Consider the following 26247-nt stretch of genomic DNA (forward strand, 5'->3'; position numbering starts at 1 on the left):
AGAATTTGCTTCAGAATAGGGCATGCTAATATGGGAGGCCCTACCTCACCAACCATGGTGAGAACACACAGTTTTGAAGGTATGGAGCAGAAAGCACCGGGCCTGGGCTGTTTAGGGGACTGTTGTTTGTCACTATCCTCTGTTATCATAGGATTAGAATCCCCAAGTATACCACTTACCTACCCCACCCCACTTCCACCTTCTAGGATTTGAGGTGTATCTTAGAGAGGGAGTGGCTCCTTCTGGCACTAGAAAGAAAAAACAGATCTATACTCTCCAGAATTTCTACTCATAAACCTAGATATATAAAGGGTTGGGGGAATAGGACAGGGTATGGGATGGGAGAGGGAGAGATCAGAAAAAAAAATATTTTAAAGAAAAAATAGATTGGAGAAAATGCTATTTTATTAATCCATTTTGTCTTGTCCCTACATTAACACATAATCAGAAGTCAGAGAACAGGTTAAGTCAATAAACACATGAAAAGATATTCAATTTCATTAGCCTTTAGGGCAATGCAAATAAAAACCTCAAGATACTACTTCACACCACTGGGATAGCTAGATGATCAGATAATAATAAGTACTGACAAAGATATAGAGAAATTATAACCTTCATACATTGCTGATGGGAACGTAAAATGATGCAGCCATTTTAGAAAACAATCTGGCAGTTGTTGAAAAAGTTAAGCATAGAGTTATCGTATCACCCAGCAATTCCACTCCGCGGTTTATTCCCAAGAGAAATGAATAGACACATCCACCCAAAAACTTGTACACATATGTTTACAGTAGCATTATGTATAATAGAAAAAAGTAGAAACAACCCATATGTCCATCATGGATGGCATGGATGTATGGATAAATAAAATGTAGTATATCTAAACAACAAATACTGTTACAAAAAAGAATGACATACTGATACATGCAGATGAACCTTTAAAAAATTATATTAAGTGAAAGAAGCCAGTCACAAAGTCACAAAAGGCCACATATTGTGTAATTTTATTTACATGAAATGTCCAGAACAGGCAAATCTATAAAAGCATGTAGACTAGTGGTTCCAAGGGCCAGGGGGAAAGAGAATGGGAATGACTGCTAATGGGTACAGGGTTTCCTTGCGAGAAATGAAAATGTTCTGGAATTAGATAGTAGTGATGGTTGTACAACTTTATGAATATATTTAACCACTGAATTATATAAAGGGGTGAATTTTATGATATATACATTATATTTCAAGTTTTAAAGAAAGTCTATGAAGTATCCCACACAGGACAGCTCTTATGTCCTATACTGTGTCCCAGAGACCACAGTATACATCCACAAATGGACTAGTCTGAAAAACATATCCTTTAACCTTCCAGAACACATGAATTAGAGTATCTTCTCAGAGGGCATTTCCACAGGCCAACTCCAAAGATGATCATAGAATTGTTTCAGATGTTTTGACCTGCTTCCTGCTACCAACCTTAACAGACACCCATATGGCACCTGCCTACACTACAGTCTGTTAACCAGTGATGATAAACTTGTAAGAGTGAAGCTTATATTCAGGAATCAAGAGTCAAAAACTCACTCCTACTAAAGCACAGTTCCAGGTGCTCTAATACAGGAATCCGCAAACAGGTCATACAAAAACAAGAGACAGTCAGGATTTGGCCCCAGGGCCCTAGTTTGTTCACCATGATAGAAAAGAAAATAACACAAGTAAGGGGTAAGTAAGAAAGAACTTTAACGCAATCTGCTATATTGTTATCAAATGGATTAAGAATCTGTCAGTGTATTGTTAAGCTTATAAGACCTCCTTCAGTATCCTATGCAAGATCAGTTTCTGCCATATCTCTTCCTTCTTAAGAAAGTCTCTGAGATCTCTCAGGCTTCTTTTTCATAGTTTCATCTGCTCACAGTACAGTGGTTTTAGAGATGGCATTCCATACATATATTGTCTTATGTTAATTTCACCTGACAGCTAATGTTAAACATTCAGAAGTAAGAGCAGAATATCAGGATGATAAATTCTTTCTCTCTTTGCTCTTATAATGCCAAAGTGAATTATTTTGAAACTCATAACAGCGATCGTGTAAAATTGTTATTCATGTGCAATTCTCAGTACATAAAGTCTGCTTTTTTAAAATGTTTGTTTCTTTTTGAGAGAGAGAGAGAGCATGTACCTGCGAACAAGGAAGGGGCAGAGAGAGAGGGAGACACAGGATCTGAAGCAGACTCTGTGCTGACAGCCGAGAGCCCGATGTGGGGCTCAAACTCATGAACCATGAGATCATGACCTGAGCCAAAGTCAGATGCTTAACTGACTGAGCCACCCAAAAAATCTGCTTCAAACCCATCCTTAGTTGGATATGAGTTCTGCCCTAAACTACCCATACTCTTCACCCACACCTCCTTATGACCAAGAGTATACTTTGCAAGATAGTTAGCCATGGTTAGTTAGGATATATCAGTGGCCATGGAGCAAAAAGATGCTAACTCAGCCAGAGAGCATTTCATCAGTGGCCTCATTAACACTGCTGGCTGTGGTTAATCAACTGAGCTAGTCAGCTAGCTGTAGACAAATACACAAGCGTGTATGCTTTTGAGGTACCCATTGGATGCTTGAAGGAAGGCAGGAAAACAGGGAAATAAAATGAATGTATGCTTGTGAAAAACAGTAACTCCTTTGATTATTTTTTTATAACAACTCCTTTTCACTTTATTACTCCATTCTCATATTATAGACATCATTATCTTCTCTGTAAGCAGTGAATTATTATCCCAATTTTACAACAAATAAATCTAGAAGGCTTCATTTTTCCCAGGGTCACACAGCAAATTAACTACAGGTAAAAGAATTTTCTACATTTCAGAAGTTCTTTCTTTCTTTCTTTCTTTCTTTCTTTCTTTCTTTCTTTCTTTCTTTCTTGCCCCAGAAAGAAATGTCTTTAGGACATTTTGCTGAGAAAGCTCAACAGTTGTTTTCTGGTTAGGCTAGGTACTAGCACTATGGTACTAACTATTAAGCCCTATTTTGCAGTCAGATGGGCCAATGGGGTCAGTCTGCCACTCTCTAAACTCAGCCCTAACCCAGTCCAGGCCTATTCAGTGCACACACATGTCTTCCAGGATTTTGCCATTGAAGGCCTCCGCACCCTGATGGTGGCCTACCGAGAACTGGATAACTCATTCTTCCAGGCCTGGAGCAAGAAGCACAGTGAAGCCTGCCTGTCTTTGGAGAATCGGGAACATAAAATGTCAAGTGTCTATGAAGAGATTGAAAAAGATTTGATGGTTGGTGTGAGGAAGCCAGGGACATATTGGGGGCAGAATTGGGGGTGGCAGTCAGCAGAGTGAGCAAGATCTCTGAGAGTGGCTTCCAGCAGATCAATAGGTTCGAGCTTCTCTAGATACAGGATACTGGAATCCAAGCTGATTCAGGATGTCCTAAATCTTTCCCCCTGTAAATAATAGGGGGAAAACACTAGTTATAAATTTTATCTTATCCCAAAGCTGCTCACAGAAACTAAGTAATCTGGGAGAAATGAGGATCTGAATAATGCACAAATTAGATAATCCACAACTAATTGATGGAATAATCAAGACAAAATATTCATTCATTCATTCACTCATTCAACATACTTATTAAGTGCCTCCTATGTGTCAGGCATTGTTTTAAGCCCTGAGCATGTAGTGGCAGACAAAACAGACAAAAAAGTGACATATGTAGTATGTCAGATAATGAAAGTGCTGTTGGGGAAAATAAAGCTAGGGAGTATCAGCATATGCATGTATGTCTTGGAGAGGGCAAGACATAGTTGCTATTTTAAATAGGTTGTTTAGTCTGAGCAGAGACGTGAAGAAGGTGGCAAGCCAAGCAGATCTCTGGGGGATTAGCTTTCCAGACAGAGGGAATGGAATGAGTGAAAGCCCTGAAATAGGAGCAGGCCTAACTTGTTAGTTGAACAGCAAGGTGCACTTAGTCTGGCTGGTATAGTTTAAGTGAGGAGGAGAGAATAAAAGGACGTGAGACAGGGAAGTAGTAGAGTGCCCTCATAAGCCAGTGTAAGGACTTATAATGAGATATGGAAAGCCATTGAAGAGTTCAACCAATGAAGTGATGCGATAGCTTTCAAAACAATCACTCTGACTGCTGTGTTGAGATTATATTATAGGGGAGCAATCATAGACCAAGGGAGACCAATTAGAAGGTAGCTGGAATAGTACAGGTGAGAGATGATGATAGCTTGGACTAGATAGAAGTAGTGGAAGTGGTGAGGAGTGGTCGAATTTTGTACATTTTTTAAAAGGTAGGGCCAACAGGATTTGCTAATGGATTAGATTATAATATGAAAGAAAGAGAAGTTAAGGGTGATCCCAAAGTATTTTTTACCAGAATGATACAGGTTGGCTCTGCTATAAAAAGAGAAACTATTGATACCAAATGAGAAAACACAGAGATCCCAAAGCTTACAAATCTCCTTCCATAATCAGTTCTTAGGTTAGTACCTCTACTCTGTCCTTCTGGAGGCCTAGCAGAAATCAGCCAGTAGTTTGTCCATCTGTCAGTTCCTCAGACTGAGTCCCGGTGCCCAGCCCTATGGCCAACCCTGCAAGCCAGGAAGTATGCTGTGAAGCAAGAGAGAACGGAAAGTGTGTTGAGAAAACAGATGGTTTAGAAGTGGCACACAGCTTCATGTATGACTTGGGCAAGTCTTTTCCCTCTTTGATCCCTAATATTCTGTTTTTAAATTTGATTTATGTGTTTGAAAAGCTGAATCTGTTGAGAAGCAGAGTGTGCTGAATTTTATGCTATCTGGATCCTCATACCAGGACAGAGACAACTTAATAAGAATGTGATGAGGTGCCAGTTGAGTTGTTGGGTAGAGGTAAATGCTGTGATGCTCTCCTTTTTCCTCACTCACTGCTATCTCTGTTCAAAGCTGTTAGGGGCCACAGCCATTGAAGACAAGCTGCAGGATGGAGTACCTGAGACAGTCGCCACCCTGAACAAAGCCCAAATTAAAATGTGGGTCTTAACTGGAGATAAGCAAGGTAAAGGGGAGGTCCTGACCTGACCAATCCTCTTCCTTACCCACCTTAGCCATTTCTTTATATTATTTTGTATTTTTTTTGTCTTAGCCATTTATTTCATAATTACCTTATAACCCAGGCCAAGTCCTTACAGGACATCTTTACTCCCAGTCTTGCACATAGTTTGTTAAGAGTATACTTTATGCCGGATGCTGTATTAAGCATTGAGGAAACAGAGATGATTCAATCAGACATGATCCCTGTCATCCAGAAACCCACAAGCTAAAAACTTTGGAGTTATCTTTGACTGCACCCTCTCTGTTGTCCCAAAGATTCATTCTCTCACCATGTCCCACCGTATCTTCTGAAGATCCCCTTGACTGTGCGACCACCTTAATTCAGCCTTTGTTCCCTGTTTGCTGTACTTCTGAACTTCTGCAAAAACTTCTGAACTGATTTCTGTCTCTTGTCCTTATTAATTTCAGTACAGCCTACATACGATCAGTTTAATCTCACTGAGATATACTACTTTTATATGTTATTCCTCTGATCAGATACCTTTAGGAACTCCTCATGGTAAAGTCAGACTCTACTGTCTGGCCTTCAAGATCTGGATAATTTCTTGCTACTTACATATACTGCAACTTGAAGTGACCATCATTTTTAGTATGTCCCAAACAATCAAATTCCTATTCTAGAGCCTCTGTTTGAGTTGTTTTCCCATTTGAAATGTTTTTTTCTTCACCTAAGTAAGTCTTACTCATCCCTCAAAGTCTTTTTCCAGGAAAGTTTCTATAACAATTCCAATCTCTCCTCTGAATTTTGATATCACTTGCAGTCAGGGTTCAGGATTTATTTTTTGGAAAATTTTTTTCCTTAGTATGAATTTATTCCAAATTCCAGATTTCTTGATGTAAAGAAAAGACCACAACCAAAACATCCCAGTCCCCATAAAATCTAGCATAAACACAGGCACAGGGATGTACATCCTGACTATTTGGAGAAGTGTATACGCTTTGGAATTGTTTTAAGAAATGAGGGAAAGATCTGTTGAAAGACTAAGCCAGAATGGTGCTTGCTTCAGCAGCACATACGCTAAAATTGGAATGATACAGAGAAGGTTAGCATGGCCCCTGCACAAGGATGGCGAATTCATGAAGCATTCCACATTAAAAAATGAGAAAAAAAGAAAGGCTAAGCCAGAATGATCCTAATTATTGATAAATTATTCAGAAGTCTGTACTAGGTAAACAGTCTCCTGTGTGTTTGAATATGGTCTCCAGTGACTCATGAAAAATACACTTTGACTGCATCCATGGCAAACATGAACAAATGGGTTCTGTTGCCCACTGTTAGAGCCTACGTATGTGTACACTTTTGTAAAGACCCTGTCACAGACAAAATGTGACCTGTGTTCACCCTTCCCTGTAGAGACTGCTGTGAACATTGCCTATGCCTGTAACATATTTGAGGAAGAAATGGATGGGATGTTTATCGTGGAAGGCAAGAATAATGAGACTGTTCTGCAAGAACTCAGGTACAGATAGATGGGAGAACTGCCACAGTTCATTTAGTATGACCCCCACACTCCAGAAGGAACAAAGAAGAAATGGAGAAGGGGAAAACAAAAAAACCTAAAATATTTTATGTGATTTTGTGAAGAAGCATTACAGCTCAAGGAGTTGGAGTTCTGAGGTTGGAGAAGTGTGGTGTGTGGTGTGTAGATGGTCAAGGACCTAAGGCAATGGCAGGTCTCAGGAGGCAGTCAAGTCTGAGGTTCTGGCTATTGCTTTGTAGAGGCTCTATCCACATTACCCACTTTCATTCTGGGACACTTTTTCCTTCCTAACTCTGGGGCTTCCAGTCAGACATTAACCAGTATTCTTGGCTTTCAGGTCAGCCAGGGACAAGATGAAACCTGAGTCTCTACTGGAATCAGACCCAGTAAACATTTACCTCACCTCGAAGCCCCAAATGCTCAGAATACCTGAGGAGGTGCCCAATGGCAACTATGGCTTGATCATCAATGGCTGCAGTCTGGTGGGCAACACAGAGCTACAACTCTGTTCTGTTCTCCCAAAGAACTCTTCTCCTAGGTCCAGCCCACTTCAGGGAAATTTCAAGACCACTTCTCTGTTTCATGAGTCACCCTTTTCCCCCCTCTCTTTTGATGCCCTTTCCTGATAGACACCTTTCCCTATCCTTCTCCAGGCAGGAATAATAAGGAAAGAGAAGCTAAGGGCATATTCCTTCCTTATCCAAATTCTTCACCACTGATGTGACCTGTCATTTAGGGGCAAGGGGGAAGCAAACAGAAACAAGTCCTCCAAAAATGTCACTTGGCCTTATAGCCCAGTCAACTGGGCTGACTGGTTTCCAATTGGAGGCTGTGTCAGTTGTGAGGATGCCTAGAACTGACTTGGGCACTTGTCTCCCTTGGGAATAGAGCACCTGGGAGCCTCTATGCCTAACCTAAGTAATACAGGAGAGTATGGAGATGGGGAAGAGCCTAGAAAGGTCCTGTCCTGAGAGCCTTTTTGGGTAACCTGAAATGTGGGTTTGTTCTGATGCTGCAGGCCTATGCTCTGGAAGGGAACCTGGAGTTGGAGCTGGTGCGAACAGCGTGCATGTGCAAGGGAGTTATCTGCTGCCGGATGACACCCCTTCAGAAGGCCCAGGTGGTAGAGATGGTGAAGAGGTACAAGAAGGTGGTGACACTGGCCATCGGGGATGGGGCCAATGATGTCAGCATGATCAAAGGCATGTGAGGGTTGGGGGCAGTAACCTTCAACCATGGGCTTGCCCTTTCCTTCCTCCAGGGACAAAACTGACCTCGGTGGAACTGTGTTCTTGGTTCACAGTCCTGCATATCATATGTATTGTACATTTATAATGTTTTGCAACTTCATTCATCCTCCTCTATACCTACGCTCCCACTTATTTACACATGCATATATCAGTCCATATGCAGACATGCACAAACATTCAGATTCATGCACTTACACACACACATACACACACAAATACACATGGTTCCCACAAGAACATACGCATATATTCACAGAACAACAGGTTGTGCAACTACCACACCATCTTTCCAAGATGGCATCAAAGGCTACATGAAGAACCCCTGGGCAGGAGTCACAATCTGTTCTGTTTTTGAAGGCTGTAGGCCTGAGCAATGTTAGGCAGAAGACAGGACTGCCCAACCGAGGAATTAGCTGTGAGGCACAATGCAGGGATTTTTTCTTCCCTGAAGCAGTGTTTGCAAGAACTTGCTCTGACTCCCCTGGCTGAAGAAGAATAGCAGACTTACTGAGGCCTTGGACCAATAAAAGCAAATGACTGAAACTGGTTTTAATTTCAGCTGAATGTTGTTGGCTTCCAGCAACTTGTGGTTCTCTGAGATATGGACAACACCTAGAGATCCTCTAGTCCAACCTCTCTCCCCATCCAGGAAACACTAGCAGACATTCTAGCCTCGGCTTTAATACTAGAAAGTATTATTGTGCTCTTCCCCACTTTCTAGAACTCCTCTGATTTTTAGGGCCTTAGAGGTTTCAATTATTCCATTAAGCAATACAGTAGGTATATACCAGAAGATCAGTGAATTTACCCTACACTAAGTAGACTAATTAAAATTTTTAGGCACTTCAGTCTCATTTTCCATCAATCCTAATCCTTGTTTTATCCAGAAAAAGTCATATTAAGCCTCCTAAAGAATTTGCTACTCACTAACAAAGTATGTACATCTTTATTTCCTCCTAACAGGTGGATTTTAGCTCCTTAAATAAACTTAGGTAATTAAATATTATGTTAGATTGACATCCATGCTGCATCTTCAACTGATGTAAATGGCTTTAAGTGATAAGAAATGTTTTTTTAATATATGAAATTTATTGTCAAATTGGTTTCCATACAACACCCAGTGCTCATCCCAAAAGATGCCCTCTTCAATGCCCATCACCTACCCTCCCTTCCCTCCCACCCCCCATCAACCCTCAGTTTATTCTCAGTTTTTAAGTCTCTTATGCTTTGGCTCTCTCCCACTCTAACCTCTTTTTTTTTTTTCCTTCCCCTCCCCCATGGGTTTCTGTTAAGTTTCTCAGGATCCACATAAGAGTGAAACCATATGGTATCTGTCTTTCTCTGTATGGCTTATTTCACTTAGCATAACACTCTCCAGTTCCATCCATGTTGCTACAAAGGGCCATATTTCATTCTTTCTCATTGCCACATAGTACTCCATTGTGTATATAAGCCACAATTTCTTTAACCATTCATCAGTCGATGGACATTTAGGCTTTTTCCACAATTAGGCTATTGTTGAGAGTGCTGCTATAAACATTGGGGTACAAGTACCCCTGTGCATCAGTACTCCTGTATCCCTTGGGTAAATTCCTAGCAGTGCTACTGCTGGGTCATAGGGTAGGTTTATTTTTAATTTTTTGAGGAACCTCCACACTTTTCCAAAGCGGCTGCACCAGTTTGCATTCCCACCAACAGTGCAAGAGGGTTCCCGTTTCTCCACATCCTCTCCAGCATCTATAGTCTCCTGATTTGTTCATTTTGGCCACTCTGACTGGCGTGAGGTGATATCTGAGTGTGGTTTTTATTGATAACAAGAAATTTTTACCTCAGCATCTGGACAGCAGGAAAGAGCCCAGATGGCTGTAGGAGGTACAAAGACCATCCAGGAGAGCTTTCTAGTACTAGCCATGCCAGGCATTCTTGAGTGGCAGCATCCAAAACAAAGTGTAGATGAAAGAGCTATTTTCTGACAATCCACTAAAGGAAAAGGGCAATCCACTCAAGAGAAAAAGGCTCCACTAAGTGCCATTTTGAGCTGGGCCTAACAGTGTTTTCCAAATGTAAAATAAGGGATTTGTACAACATGATCTCAGACTTTCTTTTACACTTCCCAGGCTGGTAGCCCAACTGACAAGCTCTGTGGCTGAGAAGCTTCTGGGATTTCTTTGCAGCTGCCCACATTGGGGTTGGCATCAGCGGCCAGGAGGGAATGCAGGCCATGCTCAACAGCGACTATGCCTTCTCCCAGTTCCACTATCTTCAGCGTCTACTCTTGGTCCATGGCCGCTGGTCCTATAATCGCATGTGCAAGTTTCTCAGCTACTTCTTTTACAAAAATTTTGCTTTCACCCTGGTGCATTTCTGGTATGCCTTCTTCAGCGGGTTCTCTGCACAGGTAGGAGGTCAGGTGGTATTCCCCACTCTGGTCAGCTGGGTCTTCTCTACTCACCCTCCACTTTAGCCAGCTCAGACCCTTTTTCTTGTCTGGAGACCAATGTATGATATGCTGCCATCCATCCATAAAGTTCCTTATCCATGGTGATCCCATCTACTAACCTTAACACTTAAACTTATATTTCCATACCCTAACTTTTCTGGCTTAGCTCTGACTTGGACTTCACCTTCAAAACTCTCCTGTAAGATATTTTCAACATTGACCTTACATGGAGACATAGTTTCCAAACATAGATAATATGGGGAAATGCTTGGATCTTGGAGGTTTTTTTTTTTAATCATCCAAAGTAATCTTTATGGAACAGGCTAAGCCTCAAAGACTTGCCAGACAGGGTGACTATGGGGTTTACCTGTAGCCAGACTTCAAAACACAGTTTCCCTTTACTTCTACTTCCCCACCACAATCCCCCTTTTCCCTGCCCCAGACATGAATTGTTGTTGCTCTAATGAATTAATTTCACATTTGAGTATTAAATCTCCCCCATAATAGTGGGGAAAAGTGACACCTGGATATTTATGTTCTACAAGGAATCCATTTTCCTATGAGAAGTTTTTCAGGGTTCTCAAGGATTCCCAAGAAAAGTAACCTCAGGAATGATTATCTTGGGAGATCTCTAGCACCTTTGTTACCTTGGGCTCTGAGGGAAACAGACTGGTCAGCTGAAAGTAGTAGACTTGTATACCCCCAGTGTCTAGCAAAGCCATTCTAGTTTCTGAGAGGTGTGTGTGTATGTATGTGTTTTGCTGACCTCTTGTGGCTAGTAAAGGAGCCCTCTCTAGGCCCCAGGATGGAGCACCCAGCTGGGGGAGGATCATTGGACTATTCTACTTGCTAGTGTTAGAAAGTGTCCAGTGTAATAGAAGCTACTGAATGCCATAAATCAGATAAAAAGACGCCAGAGGCTTATATGCCTGAGAGTGCAGGGATCCAGCTAGCATTCCCTAGCAGGCACTTGGGATCTTTTCTGTGCAGGCATGGATCGTTCAGGTCATGGCAGTAGGGTTGATCCAATTAACCTTGTAGGGTTGGCCACAACCAAACTTGATATGGCCTTGTCCAGCCTGAGACCCAGGGTTCTAAATAGAGTATGACCAAATAGAGATTGGGGTCACCCTTCTCTGTCAGATTTCCGAAATCCAAATCCTGCTTTAGGTTAGTATAGTGCTAGGTAGTTGGGGGGCAAATGGGGCTCTCTTGAACCTGGGAGGTAGAGCTGGGATTTTGGAAAAGAGAGGAATCTAAGAAATCTCCTTGGTATTCTTCTAGACTGTTTATGATACCTGGTTTATCACTTTCTACAACCTTGTCTACACCTCCCTCCCTGTCCTGGGCTTGAGTCTGTTTGACCAGGTAAGACCAGCAGCAAGCCTCTTAGTCAGGGATAAAGCCCCTAGGCCCTTGAGGAATATTCCCAAGAGTGGGGAGGACAAAAAGAGCTGAGTTCTACAAAGTCAATTATAAATGTAATTTCTAGGGCAAGGAAGGGAACTTATCACCTGAAGAGGTATCATAAGATAAAGAATCCTTCTCCCCAGAAATAATCATTAGTTTTATAAATCCAAGTTTTCCTGTGTTCAATTTTATCTTTATAGAGATACATGGAAATTGTGTCTTATAGTAAATTGAGTGTGCATAACAGTAGTGAAAGGATATAGAGTTATTAGGGCAGGACTAGGTAAAGCAAGGGGCTTCAAGAAAGGAGAGACCCATATAGAGATAATAAGATAAGCCAATGCAAGGTGGCCTAGGTGAGAGTCCTAAAGGCCATGGATGGGAATGTGGGTATGATATTTTGAGTCCTAGGGAGTCAGCCTATGGGATACCATCTATCCCTGTCAGAAATTTCCTGGGCATTGGGGGTCCTGGTACCATACCTCTCCCTCCTTTTCTACCCCAACCTCCAGTCTTGGGCACAATGAATAGAATAGAAGCCTCCAAAGAGGAATAAAATAGCCAAAAGAGGACATCATGGGATCATGGTTCCTGGTCTCCATCAGGGTAGGAAGGAAAATTCTCCATGAAGTAGCTGCTAGCCTCAGAGCAACTAGAGGGATGAGTTGTGTCCTATCTAGCTTCAACTAATCTGGCTAATCCTAGGGACCAAAAACCTCTCAAAAACAAGCCCCAAGCTTTGTTATTCAAAGTTTCAGATTTAGTCTCGAGATGAAGAAGATCCAATGGCGTCCATATATAGAATCCTGTCACCTGAGTTCACCAGTCGCTATAGGAATGGGAGGAGCATCACAGAACATGGACACCTCCATGGGACTAACTGGTCCCCACTGGCTTCCCCCTCTCCTTTTACTGGCTCTTGATAAAAAATATTCAACTAAGGGATCACTTAAAACTGGGGACTCATGTCCCAACTGCCCCCCATCCCAAGCTCCTGTCCTCCCTTCCAGCTACCCCAACCCTAATTACCCCCTTAACTCTGCAATCCTAACTGCTTCCAGGTCCTTACCACCAACTTGAACTTCTCTTAGCTTTCTTTAACTACCTAGATCCTTGCCTAGAGTATGGGACTTCACGAAGGGTCTGTGGTCACTGCTCTGTTCTCTGGTTCCACTTCTCAAGTAATCCATGAGAAAGCTCCTAGGCAGCCTGGCAGCAGACTCAGTGAGGGGGAGAAGCTTCTACTCTGATGGAGATGGGACCTTCTATGGTGAGACCCTGAGCCTTCCTCCTTACCCTCTGGTGCTTCCAGGACGTGAATGAAACATGGAGTCTACGCTTCCCAGAGCTGTATGAGCCAGGCCAGCACAACCTCTATTTCAACAAGAAGGAATTTGTGAAGTGTTTAGTGCATGGGATCTACAGTTCCTTCATCCTGTTCTTTATCCCTATGGGGACCATTTACAACTCAGTGCGCAGTGATGGGAAAGAAATCTCCGACTACCAGTCCTTCTCCCTGATAGTGCAGACCTCCTTGCTCTGGGTGGTCACAATGCAGGTGTGGCCAGTGTTGGGGGGTGGGGGGTGGTAGGGAGGGGATTGGGTGGGGAGCCTGTCTGGAAGAAAGGGAAAGAAGAAGGAGGGAGGGAAGGTGGGAAGGGATCATCCTCCATTACGGGACTGGAGAAGGGAGGTGGCCGATATGCCCCAGATTGTAGAGTATTGCACATAAGAGGGTGCTTTTCAGATTGCCTTGGAGACAACCTACTGGACAATGATAAGCCACATCTTCACCTGGGGTAGCCTGGGTTTCTACTTTTGCATCTTATTCTTCCTGTACAGTGATGGCTTGTGCTTAATGTTCCCCAACGTCTTCCAATTCCTAGGTAAGGCTATGCCCACCCAGTATGTGGCAAGGAGGTTGGGGGTAGGGTTGAGGAGTGTGACTCAAATACATTTGTTTAATAAATGTTCACTGAGCACATATTACTATGTGCTAGGTTCTGTGGATATAGATATGAATAAGACATGGTCTCTGCCCTAAAAGGACGCAAAATCTAGCTGGGGGAATATTTTACCCTATTAGATTTTCTGAGATATTTTCAAATTTCTTATCTAACTTGATTTTTGTAAGCATCCTATGAGGTACAAAGAGCAAGAATTATTAGCACCATTTTAGAGACTGCAGGTTTTTAAAAATTATTCAAATCTAGCTCTCCTGGTTCCCAGTCCAACATCCTTTCTACTGTGGCATACTGCCTTATTGTCTCCCACATTAATTTTCCTATCTCTCATCTCTACTTTGATGGGAGCAAAATATAGAGAGGGTAGATATTAGATGTGGCTGGCTCTCATCTGTCATCAAGCCACTCATTTTCCCCCCTCCAAAACCCTGCATCCCATTTTTGTGTCTAGGCCAATGTTCTAGGATTCCTGTAACCTACCCCCATCTTTCCTGGCCTGCCCAGCCTTTAGAGGGAGACAGAGGCATGTGAATTCACAGTGACTTTGCCTGTAGAAAAGCACCTCACTCGAATTCTTTTGCATTTATGTTATTAGGAGACTAAATGGTCTCCAAACCAATAACTTCCTTCTTTGGGTTGGAGAGTTATCTAAGTTCTGGCTGACAGCCCCCTTCGTCTAGACTCTGGTTAAGCCTTTCCCCCTCCTGGCTCATTGTTTACAGGTGTGGCCAGGAACACTCTGAACCTGCCACAAATGTGGCTGAGTATTGTCCTCAGCGTGATCCTCTGTATTTTGCCTGTGATTGGGTACCAATTTCTCAAACCACTATTCTGGCCTGTCAACGTGGACAAGGTGAGTAGATCAAGGAATCTACCCAGATATAATTCATGGCCCTCTTTGCCTTTGCCTCTGTGGATAAAAACACTGTCCTTCATGTTCTGGCTATAGATTATGGACAGAATTCATCTTTCCACGAAACTTCCACTGCCACCCCCAACCCGGACCAAACTGAAATATGCAAGCTGTCGACATTCTGCCTATGCATTCTCGCACAAGCAAGGCTTTGGGGCCCTCATCACTTCTGGCAAGATATTGAGGTCTAGGGTATCCAAGAAAAACAGCTTTCTTTTTAAAAAGTAGAGATCCATAGGGAAATCTCAAAGGAATCAGTCATTACTCTTCCTCTCTTGTATTCATACAACTTAATAAGGATGGATTTGAGCCCTGGGGAAACCAGCATAAACCTGCCCTTTAGCTCTCATTCCAGGGGCTTCATTCCCTAGAAGGCTGTGTCCAGGTAAGGCAAGGAAAGGTAAAGAAAGAGCCCCCAGATATCTGTCAGAGTTGCAGCATTTCAAGAAAAAGCAATGTCAGGCCTCCCTTCCACCAACCCTTCCAAGTTTTAATCCAGACAAGAAAATATGAAAGTACTGGGTGAAGAGATGCAATATAGGAAAGGGAAAAGAAAATATGACTTAAGAATCTTACTTTGGGCTCTGTTTTCCATACCCAGAGTAACCATAAACCTTCCAGGGTCCCACACAAACATATCCCATCCAGGCACCCTTCTCAGGTTTATCTGGGGAATTCAGGGTGAATCTTTTTGCTGGCCCTGGGTAGCAAAAGGAGGCAGTTATGAAAAGCTGGTCATAAGAAGCTGAAGGAGTTTCTGGATAAAAAAAAAAAAAAAAAAAAAAAAAAAGAGGTGGTTCCTGCCTTGAGGGGATATAAGTCATAATTGATGAACACATGTCTTCATTCCATAAAATTACTTAGAGAAGAAATTGTATGTACTTGGGAAATTGTTTCTGAGAAGTTTATGGAGTAATAAATTGCTTAATTTGGAGTGGAGAGATTTGTATGATCTGTTGGACCCCAGTGACAATAACATAGTCCAAGCAATATCATTGGCCCGCAGGTCCCCACCACCCTCCCCCTTCAAATTAGTTTAATATTTCCCTCCCCACCCACTTTCTCTCCTTTTTCAGCTCCATTTCACTTCATACCTCAGTATGACCACATCCTTTAACCATATAGCTTTTTCCCCTTTATACACCTTAAATATTGGTTCCTAAAGTTCAGTACCAGGTTCTCTGCACGTCTTTCTCAGTATCTTTCCTGAGTGACTTCATCCAGATGCATGACTTCATTTACCAGCTCTTTCTCTTAGATCCAGATCCATTTATTAAACTGATTCTGAAATCCTTCATTTAGTTGAATCTTAGGAAATTCACACTCAGTCCACCAACATATATTAATTATTTTGCCCCAGAACTTTACCCCAGAATTTCATCACCCTCATCACAGTCACCCAAGACAGTATGATGGAAATCATCCTATACTCTTCCTCTAGTCTGATGTCTTACAAGTCATCAGGTAATGTAAATTCTGCATCTTTATTGTGTCTTGTTTTCAGTTCCCTCCATTTTTACCACCGTTGCCCTTGTTCAAACTTTGATCACCTCTCATCTGGATTACTGCATAAAATCTCCCAACTCATGTTCCTGGTTTTCCCCTTGTCTAAAGCATCACCAGTACTACTTCCAGAGTAGTCTTTATAAACAGCAAACTTGGTCATGTCAGACCCCAGGTTTGTACCTTTTAGTGGCTTTCCATATCTTCTGGATAAAGCTAAAATTGGGACATTTTATTTTTGGGCCCTCTCTAGCCTTGTCTTACACTACTCCCCCATGTGCATTCACACTAGCCATGCCACTTCTGGTCTTCATGTCATCAAACATGCTATTCTCATATCCTAAAATGCTTTCCCTCACCCTCTTCTTCATCCAACAAACTCCTAGTCACCCTTCAAATCTCAGAACAGTTGAAAGTAGATAGAGGTGGTAGTCAAACAACATTGTGAATATACTAAATGCCCCCTGAATTGTATAGTTTAAAATGGTGAATTGTATGTTTTGTGAATTTCCCGATTTTTTTTTTTGGAAGATTAGATTAGGCAGTCTCCTCCAAGAGCTTCCCCTAATTCCTCTGTGTGACTTACATACCCTTCCTATTTATTTAATTGCTCTCCTGTGTATACCTCTTTCAGTGACACTTATCACAGGACATTGTAATCATTGATTCACTTGTTATTCAAAGCATATAATAGGCCTTTAGTAAAGGTCTATTGAATTAATGAACAAATGAAATGAAAGGATATTGAAATCTGCTTCTCTGCCTGTTTTTCTTCTTTCCCCGAACAGCATCACCACCCACTAACTCAAACCAGAAACCTCAAAGTCTTTCTGGACTCCTCCCTTTCATTCTTCTAATCCAATCCATTCTGTTACCAAGTTCCATTTACTCTTAGAAATGTCTTCAAATCTGTCCCTTACTATCCTCCCCAGTCCCATTGCTGTCATCATTTCTTGCCTAGATTACGGCAACATCTGCCTCTCTGGTCTCCCTGCCTCTGATTCTGCTTGTTTCCAATCCATTATCTATACCACAGAGAATGACCTCTTAAAATACAAATCAGATCATGTCATTTGCTGGTTTAAAAACCTTTAATGACTCATCATAGCTTTCCTACCTGGGTGCTGCCTACCTCTCTAGCTTCATCACCAATTTCTGCTGCATATGCTCTCATTTTTAAAAAGTTTTTTAAATGTTTATTTTTGAGAGAGACAGCACGAACGGGGGAGGGGCAGAGAGAGAGGGGGAGACATAGAATCTGAAGCAGGCACCAGGCTCTGAATTGTCAGCGCAGAGCCCCACATGGGGCCCGAACCCACAAACTGTGAGACCATGACCTGAGCGGAAGTTGGACGCTCAACCGACTGAGCCGCCCAGGCACCCCTATTCTCATTTCTGCCATATCAAACTATTTGTAATTCCTCAAAGGTTCCATTGTCTTCAGAAGCCTCTATGCTTTGGCTCTTTGTATTCTCTCCTCTTAGAATACACCTCCCTCCTTTGTCTAGCTAATGTCTATCTGCTCTTCACTCTCAGCTTTGGGTCACTTCCTCTGGGAGCCTTCACTGACACCCAACCTCCTATTCTGATTTGGGTGCCTCTTCCTTGGACCAGACCTTCCTTATATTAGACCACCTTGTATATTTCTCTTATTTTCAGTTCTCAAGATTTGAATGTATTATCACTCACATGCCTCTTTTAATTATGATTTACTTATCTGTCTTTTCTGCTAGGCCATGATGATCTCCTTGAGGACAAGAACTCTGTTTCATTTTGGTATTCAGTACTGGCACTTAGATTATTAATGTTTTTCAGTGAATGAGTAAATTAAATCTACTACCTTTTATTTGTCCTAAACTTGCCTCTTACCCTGTCCTTTCAAAATAAATCTTATCCTTTGGTATGTAGTGTTCAGTTATACTTTAGAGGTCTCTTTTTATGAAACATAGTCACACATGGTCTCCCTTATAAGGCATTTGTAAGAATACAATTTGGACCTATAGTATCCCCCAAAGCTCCTGAAGAATCAGCATCCTCTCCTGGTGGTTTATGTGCATCTTGGGAGATTTGAGTCTCAGTCTCTGCTGAGGATCCAAGACAGTACATGCCACGTTCCAAACTGAAGGGTGAGATGATCATGCAAGACTTGGAAAGGGGGGTATGAAAAATAAGTGTGCAACTTTTAATCACCTCACCCACCTTGAGAAAAAGGCCAGAAATTTAGACATTGATAAGGGATCTTTAGAGAGAATTACTAATGGACTTTGAGTCCCATCCCAAGTTCAGTTCAAGTTGAGAGGGTTTTAAGGAAATTCTTTGGAGAAATTGATATGATTAATGTGTTTGGGGTTACAGAGAACTCATACCTAATTCATACCTGGAAAATCTAAAAAGCAGGAGAACAATTAGCTACCTTTTTTATGGAAGAGCAAAAAGAGGTGGCTGGTGAGACTGGCCTATGCCCCCATTATTTTTCAGGACAAAGGGATGCATGGGTACTCCCCATAGACCACATATGGGCCATGTAACAGACCTAATTAGGGTTTCTTTATCCTGTCAGAGAGACAGGATCTGAAAAGTTGAGATGTCAGCAGAAGGAAGCAATAGATCTGTTGTCAAATGGTTAGATATTTCTAATTAGATAAAAGGTTGCCTGAGGGTTTGACTGCCTGTGAAGGGACATGAGGTAAATTTTCTATATCTTGATTTTGGAAGTATTTACCTGGGTGTATATATTTGTCAGAACTCATCAAACTGTACACTTAAAATATGCAAATTTATTGTATGTAAAGTAAACTTAAGTAAAGTTTTTTTTTAATTCATAGAGATTTCTAAAGGAGTTGTAAGTGACCAACTAGAGCTGAATTCACCCATATTAAAGTAACTAGGTATAGGAGAAATAGCTCAATCAACAGAGAGGGTGTCACCGAAAAACCTACAAAAGGGCTCCTTGAGAGTCAGCTTTAGATACTTGTCAAGCACTAAAACTAGTTTGTGGTAGTATTAGCCCAGTAAGAACCTTCCTCATCTCTTTCCACCCTGCTCAAACTCTGAGAGTGCTAGCAAGCTAAGCAAGGGAGAAAAGATAGACATCTACTAATCCTCACCCCCTTTTCCCACTAAACATGGGCATTTATAGTAGGGCCAAGCTGAGAGATAGGAAAAGCCATAATTTTAAAGTTTGAAGTTTAAAGAATTATTTTATTAGTCTGGCTATTTTAATTATAGCAGTGAAGCTATATATATAAAGTGAAGTTATATATATAAAGTGAAGCAGTGACAAGTACTGGTTGCTACCTGAAAATGACCAGAAAATTCATGAAGTGTACAGTCTTATGGAGTGGGTTTAAAGAGTGGAAGACAAAATAAAATGGTTTTATAGTCATCCCTATCCCACAAATCCCATCCTTTCAAGGTTCCAATTTCTCTCTCTCTCTCTCTCTCTCTCTCTCTCTCTCTCTCTCTCTCCATCACATTCATCCACATGTACAAGTATTTACTGAGCATCTACTATGATCTGGGCACTGTTCTCAATGTAGAGATACAGTGAAAGCCAAAAATCAAAAAGGTTTCTACTATCATGGATCTTACATTCTATTAAGGGAAACAATAACAAAGTAAACAAGATCATTCAGATAATAAGTGCTATGAAGATACTTTAATAGTGAGGGACTGTGAGAAGGAAGGGAGAGCTACTTTGTATTTAGTAGTCATAAAAGGCCTTTCTGAAGAAGTGGCATGTGAAATGAGACATAAATGACTAGAAAGATCTAGCCTTGCAAAAATATAGTGGAAAGACATTATAAGCAGAGTAAATAGCTAGTTAAAAGTCCCTAAGATAGGAGCTATCTTTGTGTGTAGGAAAAAGACGCCAATGTAGACAAAACATGATGCACAAAGAGAAGGGTGTTTTGATAGATATGATGGGAAACAGTGGAGAGCTTTAAAGCCAGTTTGGAAGATTGTTCAGGCCACTCTCTGGACAATAGGGATGCAAAAGTGACATCAGGGAGACTATTTAGTAGGCAATTACAGTTGTCTAGGCATGGCATGGTGGTGGCTTGGATGAGGATAGAAGCAGTGGAGAAATAAGTAGATGATTAGAGGATATATTTTGAAGGTAGACTCAAAGGACAACATGGGTTGACTACCAAAGATGCAAGCACTGGTTTGTCAAATGATCCTATGGATTTACCCAATGGCTTCTTCTCTGAAAAGCAGGATACGAAATTCATGGATTACTGACTCTCCCCACACAGCCCCTGGTGAAGGGGTGAATTTGGGTGGTCATGTTTGGTGCCAGTTGACTCCACTACCCCTAGCCACAACTGGCCAAGAGTGGATCTATAACTCACTATAGCTTCTCTCTCTCTAGAAATTAGAATTAGAACTCTGGGAAACTAAGTCAGTGATAAGAACAGTTTCGGGAAGTGGGGCCTCCATTTTAAAGTGGCCATGATTTGCTGTATGAAGGTAAGTGAGCCAAGATACTTAGCCTGTAGCAAAAGCATAAGCAGATGTCCAAAGAGAAACAAAGATATTATTTCATTGCAGGAAAGAACCCCATGAGGGGCTTTCTGAAGTTGGGTTCCATAAGGACATCTTTTTCCCTGTTTTTGCCAATAGCAAAAACCCAGAGGCAATTCCAGTTTATATAGGCCAAGTTTAGACTTTTTCCTCATCTACAGCCTTTTAGGAACAGGGCAAGGTCACAGAACCATCTGGCTCACCCTGCACCTTTTCTTTAGGAACTTGCAGGAAAAATAATTTATTTACCACTGCCAGGAGAAGAGAAACAAGGGAGCAATTCTTTAAAAACATTTTTATGTTTGTTCGTTGGTTTGTTTAGAGAGCACAAGAAGGGAAGGGACAGAGAGAAGGAGAGGCAGGCTCCCAAGCAGGCTCCACACCATTAGTTGCAGAGCACAACACAGGGCTCAAACTCATGAACCACAAGATCATGACCTGAGCCAAGATCTAGAGTTGGAAGCCTAACCGACTGTGCCACCCAGGTACCCCAAGGGCACAATTCTTAGCCCCAACATTTCCCTGCAATTCTAGCTCCAAGATACATATCCAAGATACGTTCAGAGGTTTAGAGAAGACTCAGCATTGGAGGACCCTGGGAGTCACCATAGTCATTTGATCAACTTTACGCCCTGCCTCCAACAACACATTTTATTTATTTATTTATTTATATTTACTTATTTTTATTTTAGTGGGCACCAGCGGGAGGAGAGGGGCAAAGGGAGGGAGAAAGAGGAGAGACAGAGAGAGAGAGAATCTTAAAAGCAGGCTCCATGCTCAGTTCAGAGCTTGATGCCTGGCTCCATCCCAGGACTCTGGGATCATGACCTGAGCAGAAATTAAGAGTCGAACCTCAACTGACTGAGCCACCCAGGCTCCCCCAACAACACATTTAATTAAGCATTAAGTCCTATTGATTCTATATTCTAAATCTCTCTTAAATCTATCTCCTTTTATCTAACTCCTCAGCCACTGCCCTAATTCAGATCCTCTCACTTCTCATTATAATTACTACAGAGTCTCAATTGGTTTCTTTACTTTCCTGTAACTCAATATCCATGCTCTTACTAGAGTGAAATTTGAAAGTGCAAATCTGTTTGAATACTGGTAATAATGCAAAATGTTTCTATCCATGACAATGCAAACGATTCTTGTTCCTGATGATGCAAATTAATTTTGTCTGGTAGAAAATATACACTTATAAAAGTCAAATCCTCATCTGAACCAGTTTTAGTTTCTTATTAGCTCCCTCACTAATTAGTGAGTTTAATACGTGTTTATTTTATATTTGTATAAGACTCATGATTTTACCTTTTCAAAAATTAGCTCATAACACAAATAACAGGAAGTAATCTTTGTTTATTGAAGACAAAAATGAGACTATATGAAATGATAGAAAGATGTGCCATGAACCCAGGGTAGAAGTCGAGCTGAGCCTCCAAAGTGGAACACACTGCTGGAAAGCCCCCCAGGAACCTCTTTGTGTCTACACTTGGCTCCTTTCTTTGAAACAGATTGATCCTTCTCAGCAAACTGCTTTTCTTTGCTACTCAGGCCATTTGGCAAGTAAAAGATGGTCACAGATCTCAGTTTCCATTGTGAGTCCAACTATGAATAAGGGTATAGTTCTCCCCCAATTCCAAATTCTCAGGGAAGGGATTCTGTTTGGCCTAGTTTGGATTAAGTCTCTACCCTGGACCACCTAACTGTACAAGCATACAACTTTTCATCAATCTCCCTAGCCTTCTCCACATCACCGTCCCCCCCCCCCAGAATTTTATTTCTGAAATTCAAATTTGATTTGTCATTCCTCCCACTGCATAAAGCCCTTCAGTGTCTCTCCACTGTTTACAGAATGAGTCCCAACTCTTTAGTATATCATAGGAAGCTCTTCAAAAGCCCCTGACTGTATCTGCTGTGCTCTCTCCATTATACCCCACACCTTAAGCATATCAGTTGTTTTGCCCCTGTGTTCTTTTGGACATGCTGATTCCCCCACACCCTTTACCATTCATTCTTCAAAACTCCGTTCACACCACTTCTGTGAAGCCTGAGGATGCATTACACAGCATGACATTTATCTGCTTCCTTGACTGTGAGCCAACAACCCTGTGAATGCATATGGTCTCAGTCTCTAACTTTCACGAAGCATGGAACCCAGGGAATTTATATTATTTGCTGAATGACCACCTGCCCACCTCCCACCCCATCCCCCACTGACCTTTGTCAGGAAGAGACAACAGGATCCTCAATGTCCCACATACATCCTGCCTTCCATGAGGAACAGGAAGAGCATGAGTTCTCTTAAAGAAAAAAGTTATTCATGACACTTGTTAAAGATGGTAAGGCAGACCTTAAAGGGCATCACAACAGGTATGGGGACCATTGAAATGGGATTTTGCAAATGGGGGAGAGATTGAGCTCAACTCAGACACCAACAAGAACAGGGGGGATTTTCTAGCCAAGTAGCAGTATAGGGGTCAGTGGATAGAAAATTACCGTCTTAGTCTGTGCAGGCAGCTATAATGAAATACCACGGACTCTGTAGCTTATAAACAACAAATTTACTTCTCACAGTTCTGGAGGCTAGAAATCAGAGATCAGAGTGGCAGCTTGGTTGGGTGAGGGGCTCCCTTCTGGGCAGCAGACTTCCCCTTGTATCCTCACCTAGAGGATTGGGCTAGGGAGCTCTAAGAGACCTCTTCCATAAGAGCACTCATTCAATTCATGTGGGTGCCACCTTCACGTTGCAACCACTTCTCAAAGGCCCCAGCCTACTAGAGCCATCACCTTCGGAGATATTTCCATATGTGAATTTGAGAGACACAAACATTCAGACTATAGATAGCAATTGCTAAGAGGATACATCAGGGGTAAGGGGAATTCTTGCTAAAGGGTCTCAACAGAATTCTTGCTTGAAGGCAGACCAGGGTGGTAAGATACAAAGGGTGGTCAGATACCAAAGGTGGGGGATTCTAACTAAACTGACTTAGGAAGATTCTTGTTCAAACTGGATTCTATGGGGAAGCCCAAGGTCAGGCCTAGTCCAGCAGAGAACTCAGAGGATCCTAAAGTTTGGGTCAAAGGAGAGAGTCTTTGACAGTTCCAGGTTTTACCAAGATTCTTAACCTGGTGACGCATGGGGTACTTTTAAAAATATCACAGCCTGGGGCCTCCCAACCACCACTACACTCCCATCCCAATGATCCTGATTCAGCCGTCTCCGCCGAGGTCAGGCCTTGGTTTTGTTGCTCTGTTTTCATTTTCCGTTTTCCCTAAGAAGGTCTACCGAGGTGTCAGGGTTGAGACTTGCTGCTTTAGGCGAAAGTGGGTGCGCAGATACACCTGTCTTCGAAGCCATTAGGCCCACGCCCAGGGTCACCTGGGTTCCCGAAGACTCGAGGCGCGCCTCGCCGCGCACCGCCCCGAAGGGGCGGGGCGCGGGCCGCAGAAGGCGGGGCCACAGCGGAAGCCTCGCCGCTCCCCTCGCGGGAAAGCTCTGCGCGTGACTCGCTGCACCCATCACAGCGAGAAGCGGGGGAGGTGGGCCAAACACCGCGGGCCCGAAGGACCGAACCAACGCGCCGTCCGGAGGGGCGGCATAAGGGCAACCCAGATTGGACCATCGGCGCCGCGGCTGCAGGGGGAACCGGACATTACCAACCCGTCTGGAGAGGAGGGGGACGCCGGCCTGTCCCAGCTGCAACGCGACCCCAGAGGGGCGCGAGACGCCGCCGGCCGCGCCGCAGCCTCCACCAACGCCGCGGGCACCGTAGGATCACGCTGAGAAGAGAAACGAGGTAGGGACGTTTCTTTGGGGGCTGGCGGGGTCCGGAAGACCCATTGCCCTCACGTTCCAAACAATCCCTTAGGGGAAAGCTCTCTGTGCCGCCGCCCTACCCCTCAGCCCTTCTCCGTGGCTCTTCATCCCCACCCTGCCGGTCCACTCCCACCTTTCTTCCTCCTGACACTTCACCTCTACCATCCGCTGAAGCCTCAAGCCCCAAAGACCAAACATCCCTTTGGGCGTCACCCCAGATCCACCCCAACCGTCTCCTCAAACTGCCCCTTCGGTGACACCCCTCAGCTGACTCGCGCCCGGCTGTCATCGTTGTACCCGCATCTTGGCCGCCGAGCACCCGACCCCAGGACTGTAGCCCGGGCCTCCGCATAGCCAGTCCCAGAGGGTCCTCGGTGCCCTCCGCCCCGTTGGCCCCCTGGCTCCCAAGTTGTCATCTTCCTGAACTAGAATAGGATCTTTTTGTCACTCTCACCTTAGAAAATGTTTGGCCTGACGTTTTGCCAGTCCCCTGACACCGCACTTACCTGCTGTGAAGGGCACGGTGATCCCGTGCTCAGGGCTGGCTCGGGACAATCCTGGAGGCAAAGACGATACAGTATTCATTTGTATCCCCAGCGCCAAGCACAGTGCCTGGCACATGTTATCAGCTCAGTTAAATATTTGATGGGTGTATAAATGAATGAAAGAGCCCAATGCAGAGGGTGTGAGGCAGAGTGGTTTGGTGGGAAAGGTGTCTCCAGTTATATGAAAGGGGGGTGGGGTGGAAAGGAAGAGCATCTGGGGGATTACTTGTGATGCTCATATCAGGAGCCTAAAACTGAATATATTCAGTCTTTGAATTCATGAATCTAATTTCATTCTGGTAGGACCTTCTATGTATCATCTGTTTTCCACTCATGTTCTATTTACAAATATATATGTGTATATATATATATATATATATATATATATATATATATATATATAAATGAGGGCTGGGAGCTGCAGAAATTCTTATTGGTAAGTACCTTAGAGGTGCCCAGATAAACTTGAAAGAGCTTTGCCCAAGTGACCTGCTCCTCTTGCCCTAGCGACTAACTACTCCCTCTGGGGAAAAATTCTGGAGACCAGCCACAGCCTTTAAAGCTGACTCAGTGTAGTCAGCTGGTGCTTCAGGACAGGTTGAGGAATGAAGGACCTTGTTGATTTTACCCTTTAGCTCCTGGGTACGCCCACTCACACTTCTCAGGGACCGTAGTGGTAGACATCCCAGGCAGGCCTAGTGTGATAGATATCAAAGATTCCTAAATTCTACTGTAGTATGATGAGGCCATATGGGCCTTTTATATCTTGGTAGGCCAGAGTCAGGCAGGGATTACCACTATGTGAACAGGGTCAGTAGTAATAGATGAGAATGTGAGTCTTTTAAAGATGGCATTCTCAAAGAACAGCCTGAAACCTGTTTTTGTTGATTCTTAGGAGGATAACCTGAACAGATTGAGATTCCTGAAGGTAAGACAGGGTTCAAAGACCTCAGTTTTGACCTAGGTTCTGTGAGGAAGTAGATGATTTTGCAGAGTGATGGAAAAATGGCTGGGAAGCTGTAGGAGTTGTTAAGCCGAGAAGTACTTGCCTGACCAGTACGGGCATTTATTGTAACTGGGGCTCAGGGTATTAGTCAGTAAAAATAGTGATTCGAGTTTTTTAGGAGGCAGTGTTATGGCTTTGGGGAAGGAAGAGAGAGCCCACCACTATCCCAGGTATTCTGTTAACTGTGCTCCTATGACCACAGGACACCTACCACCATTGTTTCTATTCCACGTTGAGCCAGGTCACAATCCAGTTTCCTCTGTTTTTTTTTTACGCTGAGTCCCTTTTTG

The 26247-nt window shown here is 42.9% G+C and overlaps 2 protein-coding genes, 1 long non-coding RNA gene and 1 other non-coding gene across 9 annotated transcripts in view; 3 read left to right on the top strand and 1 right to left on the bottom strand.

Moving 5' to 3' along the window:
- Positions 1 to 22787, top strand: part of LOC132663248 (phospholipid-transporting ATPase FetA-like) — a 107053-nt gene extending 84266 nt beyond the window's left edge. The window contains exons 19-29 of one of the 3 annotated variants that reach the window (XM_060609399.3): positions 3117 to 3281; positions 4931 to 5042; positions 6453 to 6558; positions 6917 to 7061; positions 7598 to 7781; positions 10004 to 10227; positions 11554 to 11637; positions 12992 to 13237; positions 13427 to 13565; positions 14366 to 14496; positions 21955 to 22787. In XM_060609399.3, coding sequence (XP_060465382.3) covers positions 3117 to 3281; positions 4931 to 5042; positions 6453 to 6558; positions 6917 to 7061; positions 7598 to 7781; positions 10004 to 10227; positions 11554 to 11637; positions 12992 to 13237; positions 13427 to 13565; positions 14366 to 14496; positions 21955 to 22008 — 1590 coding nt within the window. In that variant the 3' untranslated portion in view covers positions 22009 to 22787. Of the gene's footprint in view, positions 1 to 3116; positions 3282 to 4930; positions 5043 to 6452; positions 6559 to 6916; positions 7062 to 7597; positions 7782 to 10003; positions 10228 to 11553; positions 11638 to 12991; positions 13238 to 13426; positions 13566 to 14365; positions 14497 to 14592; positions 15491 to 17792; positions 17923 to 21954 lie in introns of those variants that run through there. The other 2 variants (XM_060609398.3, XM_060609397.3) reach the window with 2 other exon arrangements.
- On the bottom strand, positions 3337 to 25661 carry LOC132663266 (uncharacterized). Of its 2 annotated transcripts, XR_013551742.2 has the most exons (5): positions 25396 to 25661; positions 24913 to 24963; positions 22804 to 22889; positions 4497 to 4616; positions 3337 to 3448 (listed from the first exon to the last, which is right to left on the bottom strand). It is a non-coding gene; the product is annotated as an uncharacterized LOC132663266 (long non-coding RNA). The 2 variants fall into 2 exon arrangements; XR_009602999.3 differs by lacking the exon at positions 25396 to 25661 and having other exon boundaries at positions 24913 to 25309.
- Positions 6093 to 6195, top strand: LOC132664003 (U6 spliceosomal RNA). Its single transcript, XR_009603376.1, has one exon. It is a non-coding gene; the product is annotated as a U6 spliceosomal RNA (small nuclear RNA).
- The window catches only part of RUSC2 (RUN and SH3 domain containing 2), a 65985-nt gene continuing 63806 nt past the window's right edge, over positions 24069 to 26247 (top strand). For all 3 annotated transcript variants that reach the window (XM_060609390.3, XM_060609389.3, XM_060609387.3), the window contains exon 1: positions 24069 to 24386. The gene's annotated coding sequence lies outside the window, so the exon portion shown is untranslated. The remainder of the gene's footprint in view (positions 24387 to 26247) is intronic.

This window comes from Panthera onca, chromosome D4 (genome assembly GCF_046562875.1).
Source record: "Panthera onca isolate mPanOnc1 chromosome D4, mPanOnc1 haplotype 2, whole genome shotgun sequence".
Taxonomy (NCBI): domain Eukaryota; kingdom Metazoa; phylum Chordata; class Mammalia; order Carnivora; family Felidae; genus Panthera; species Panthera onca.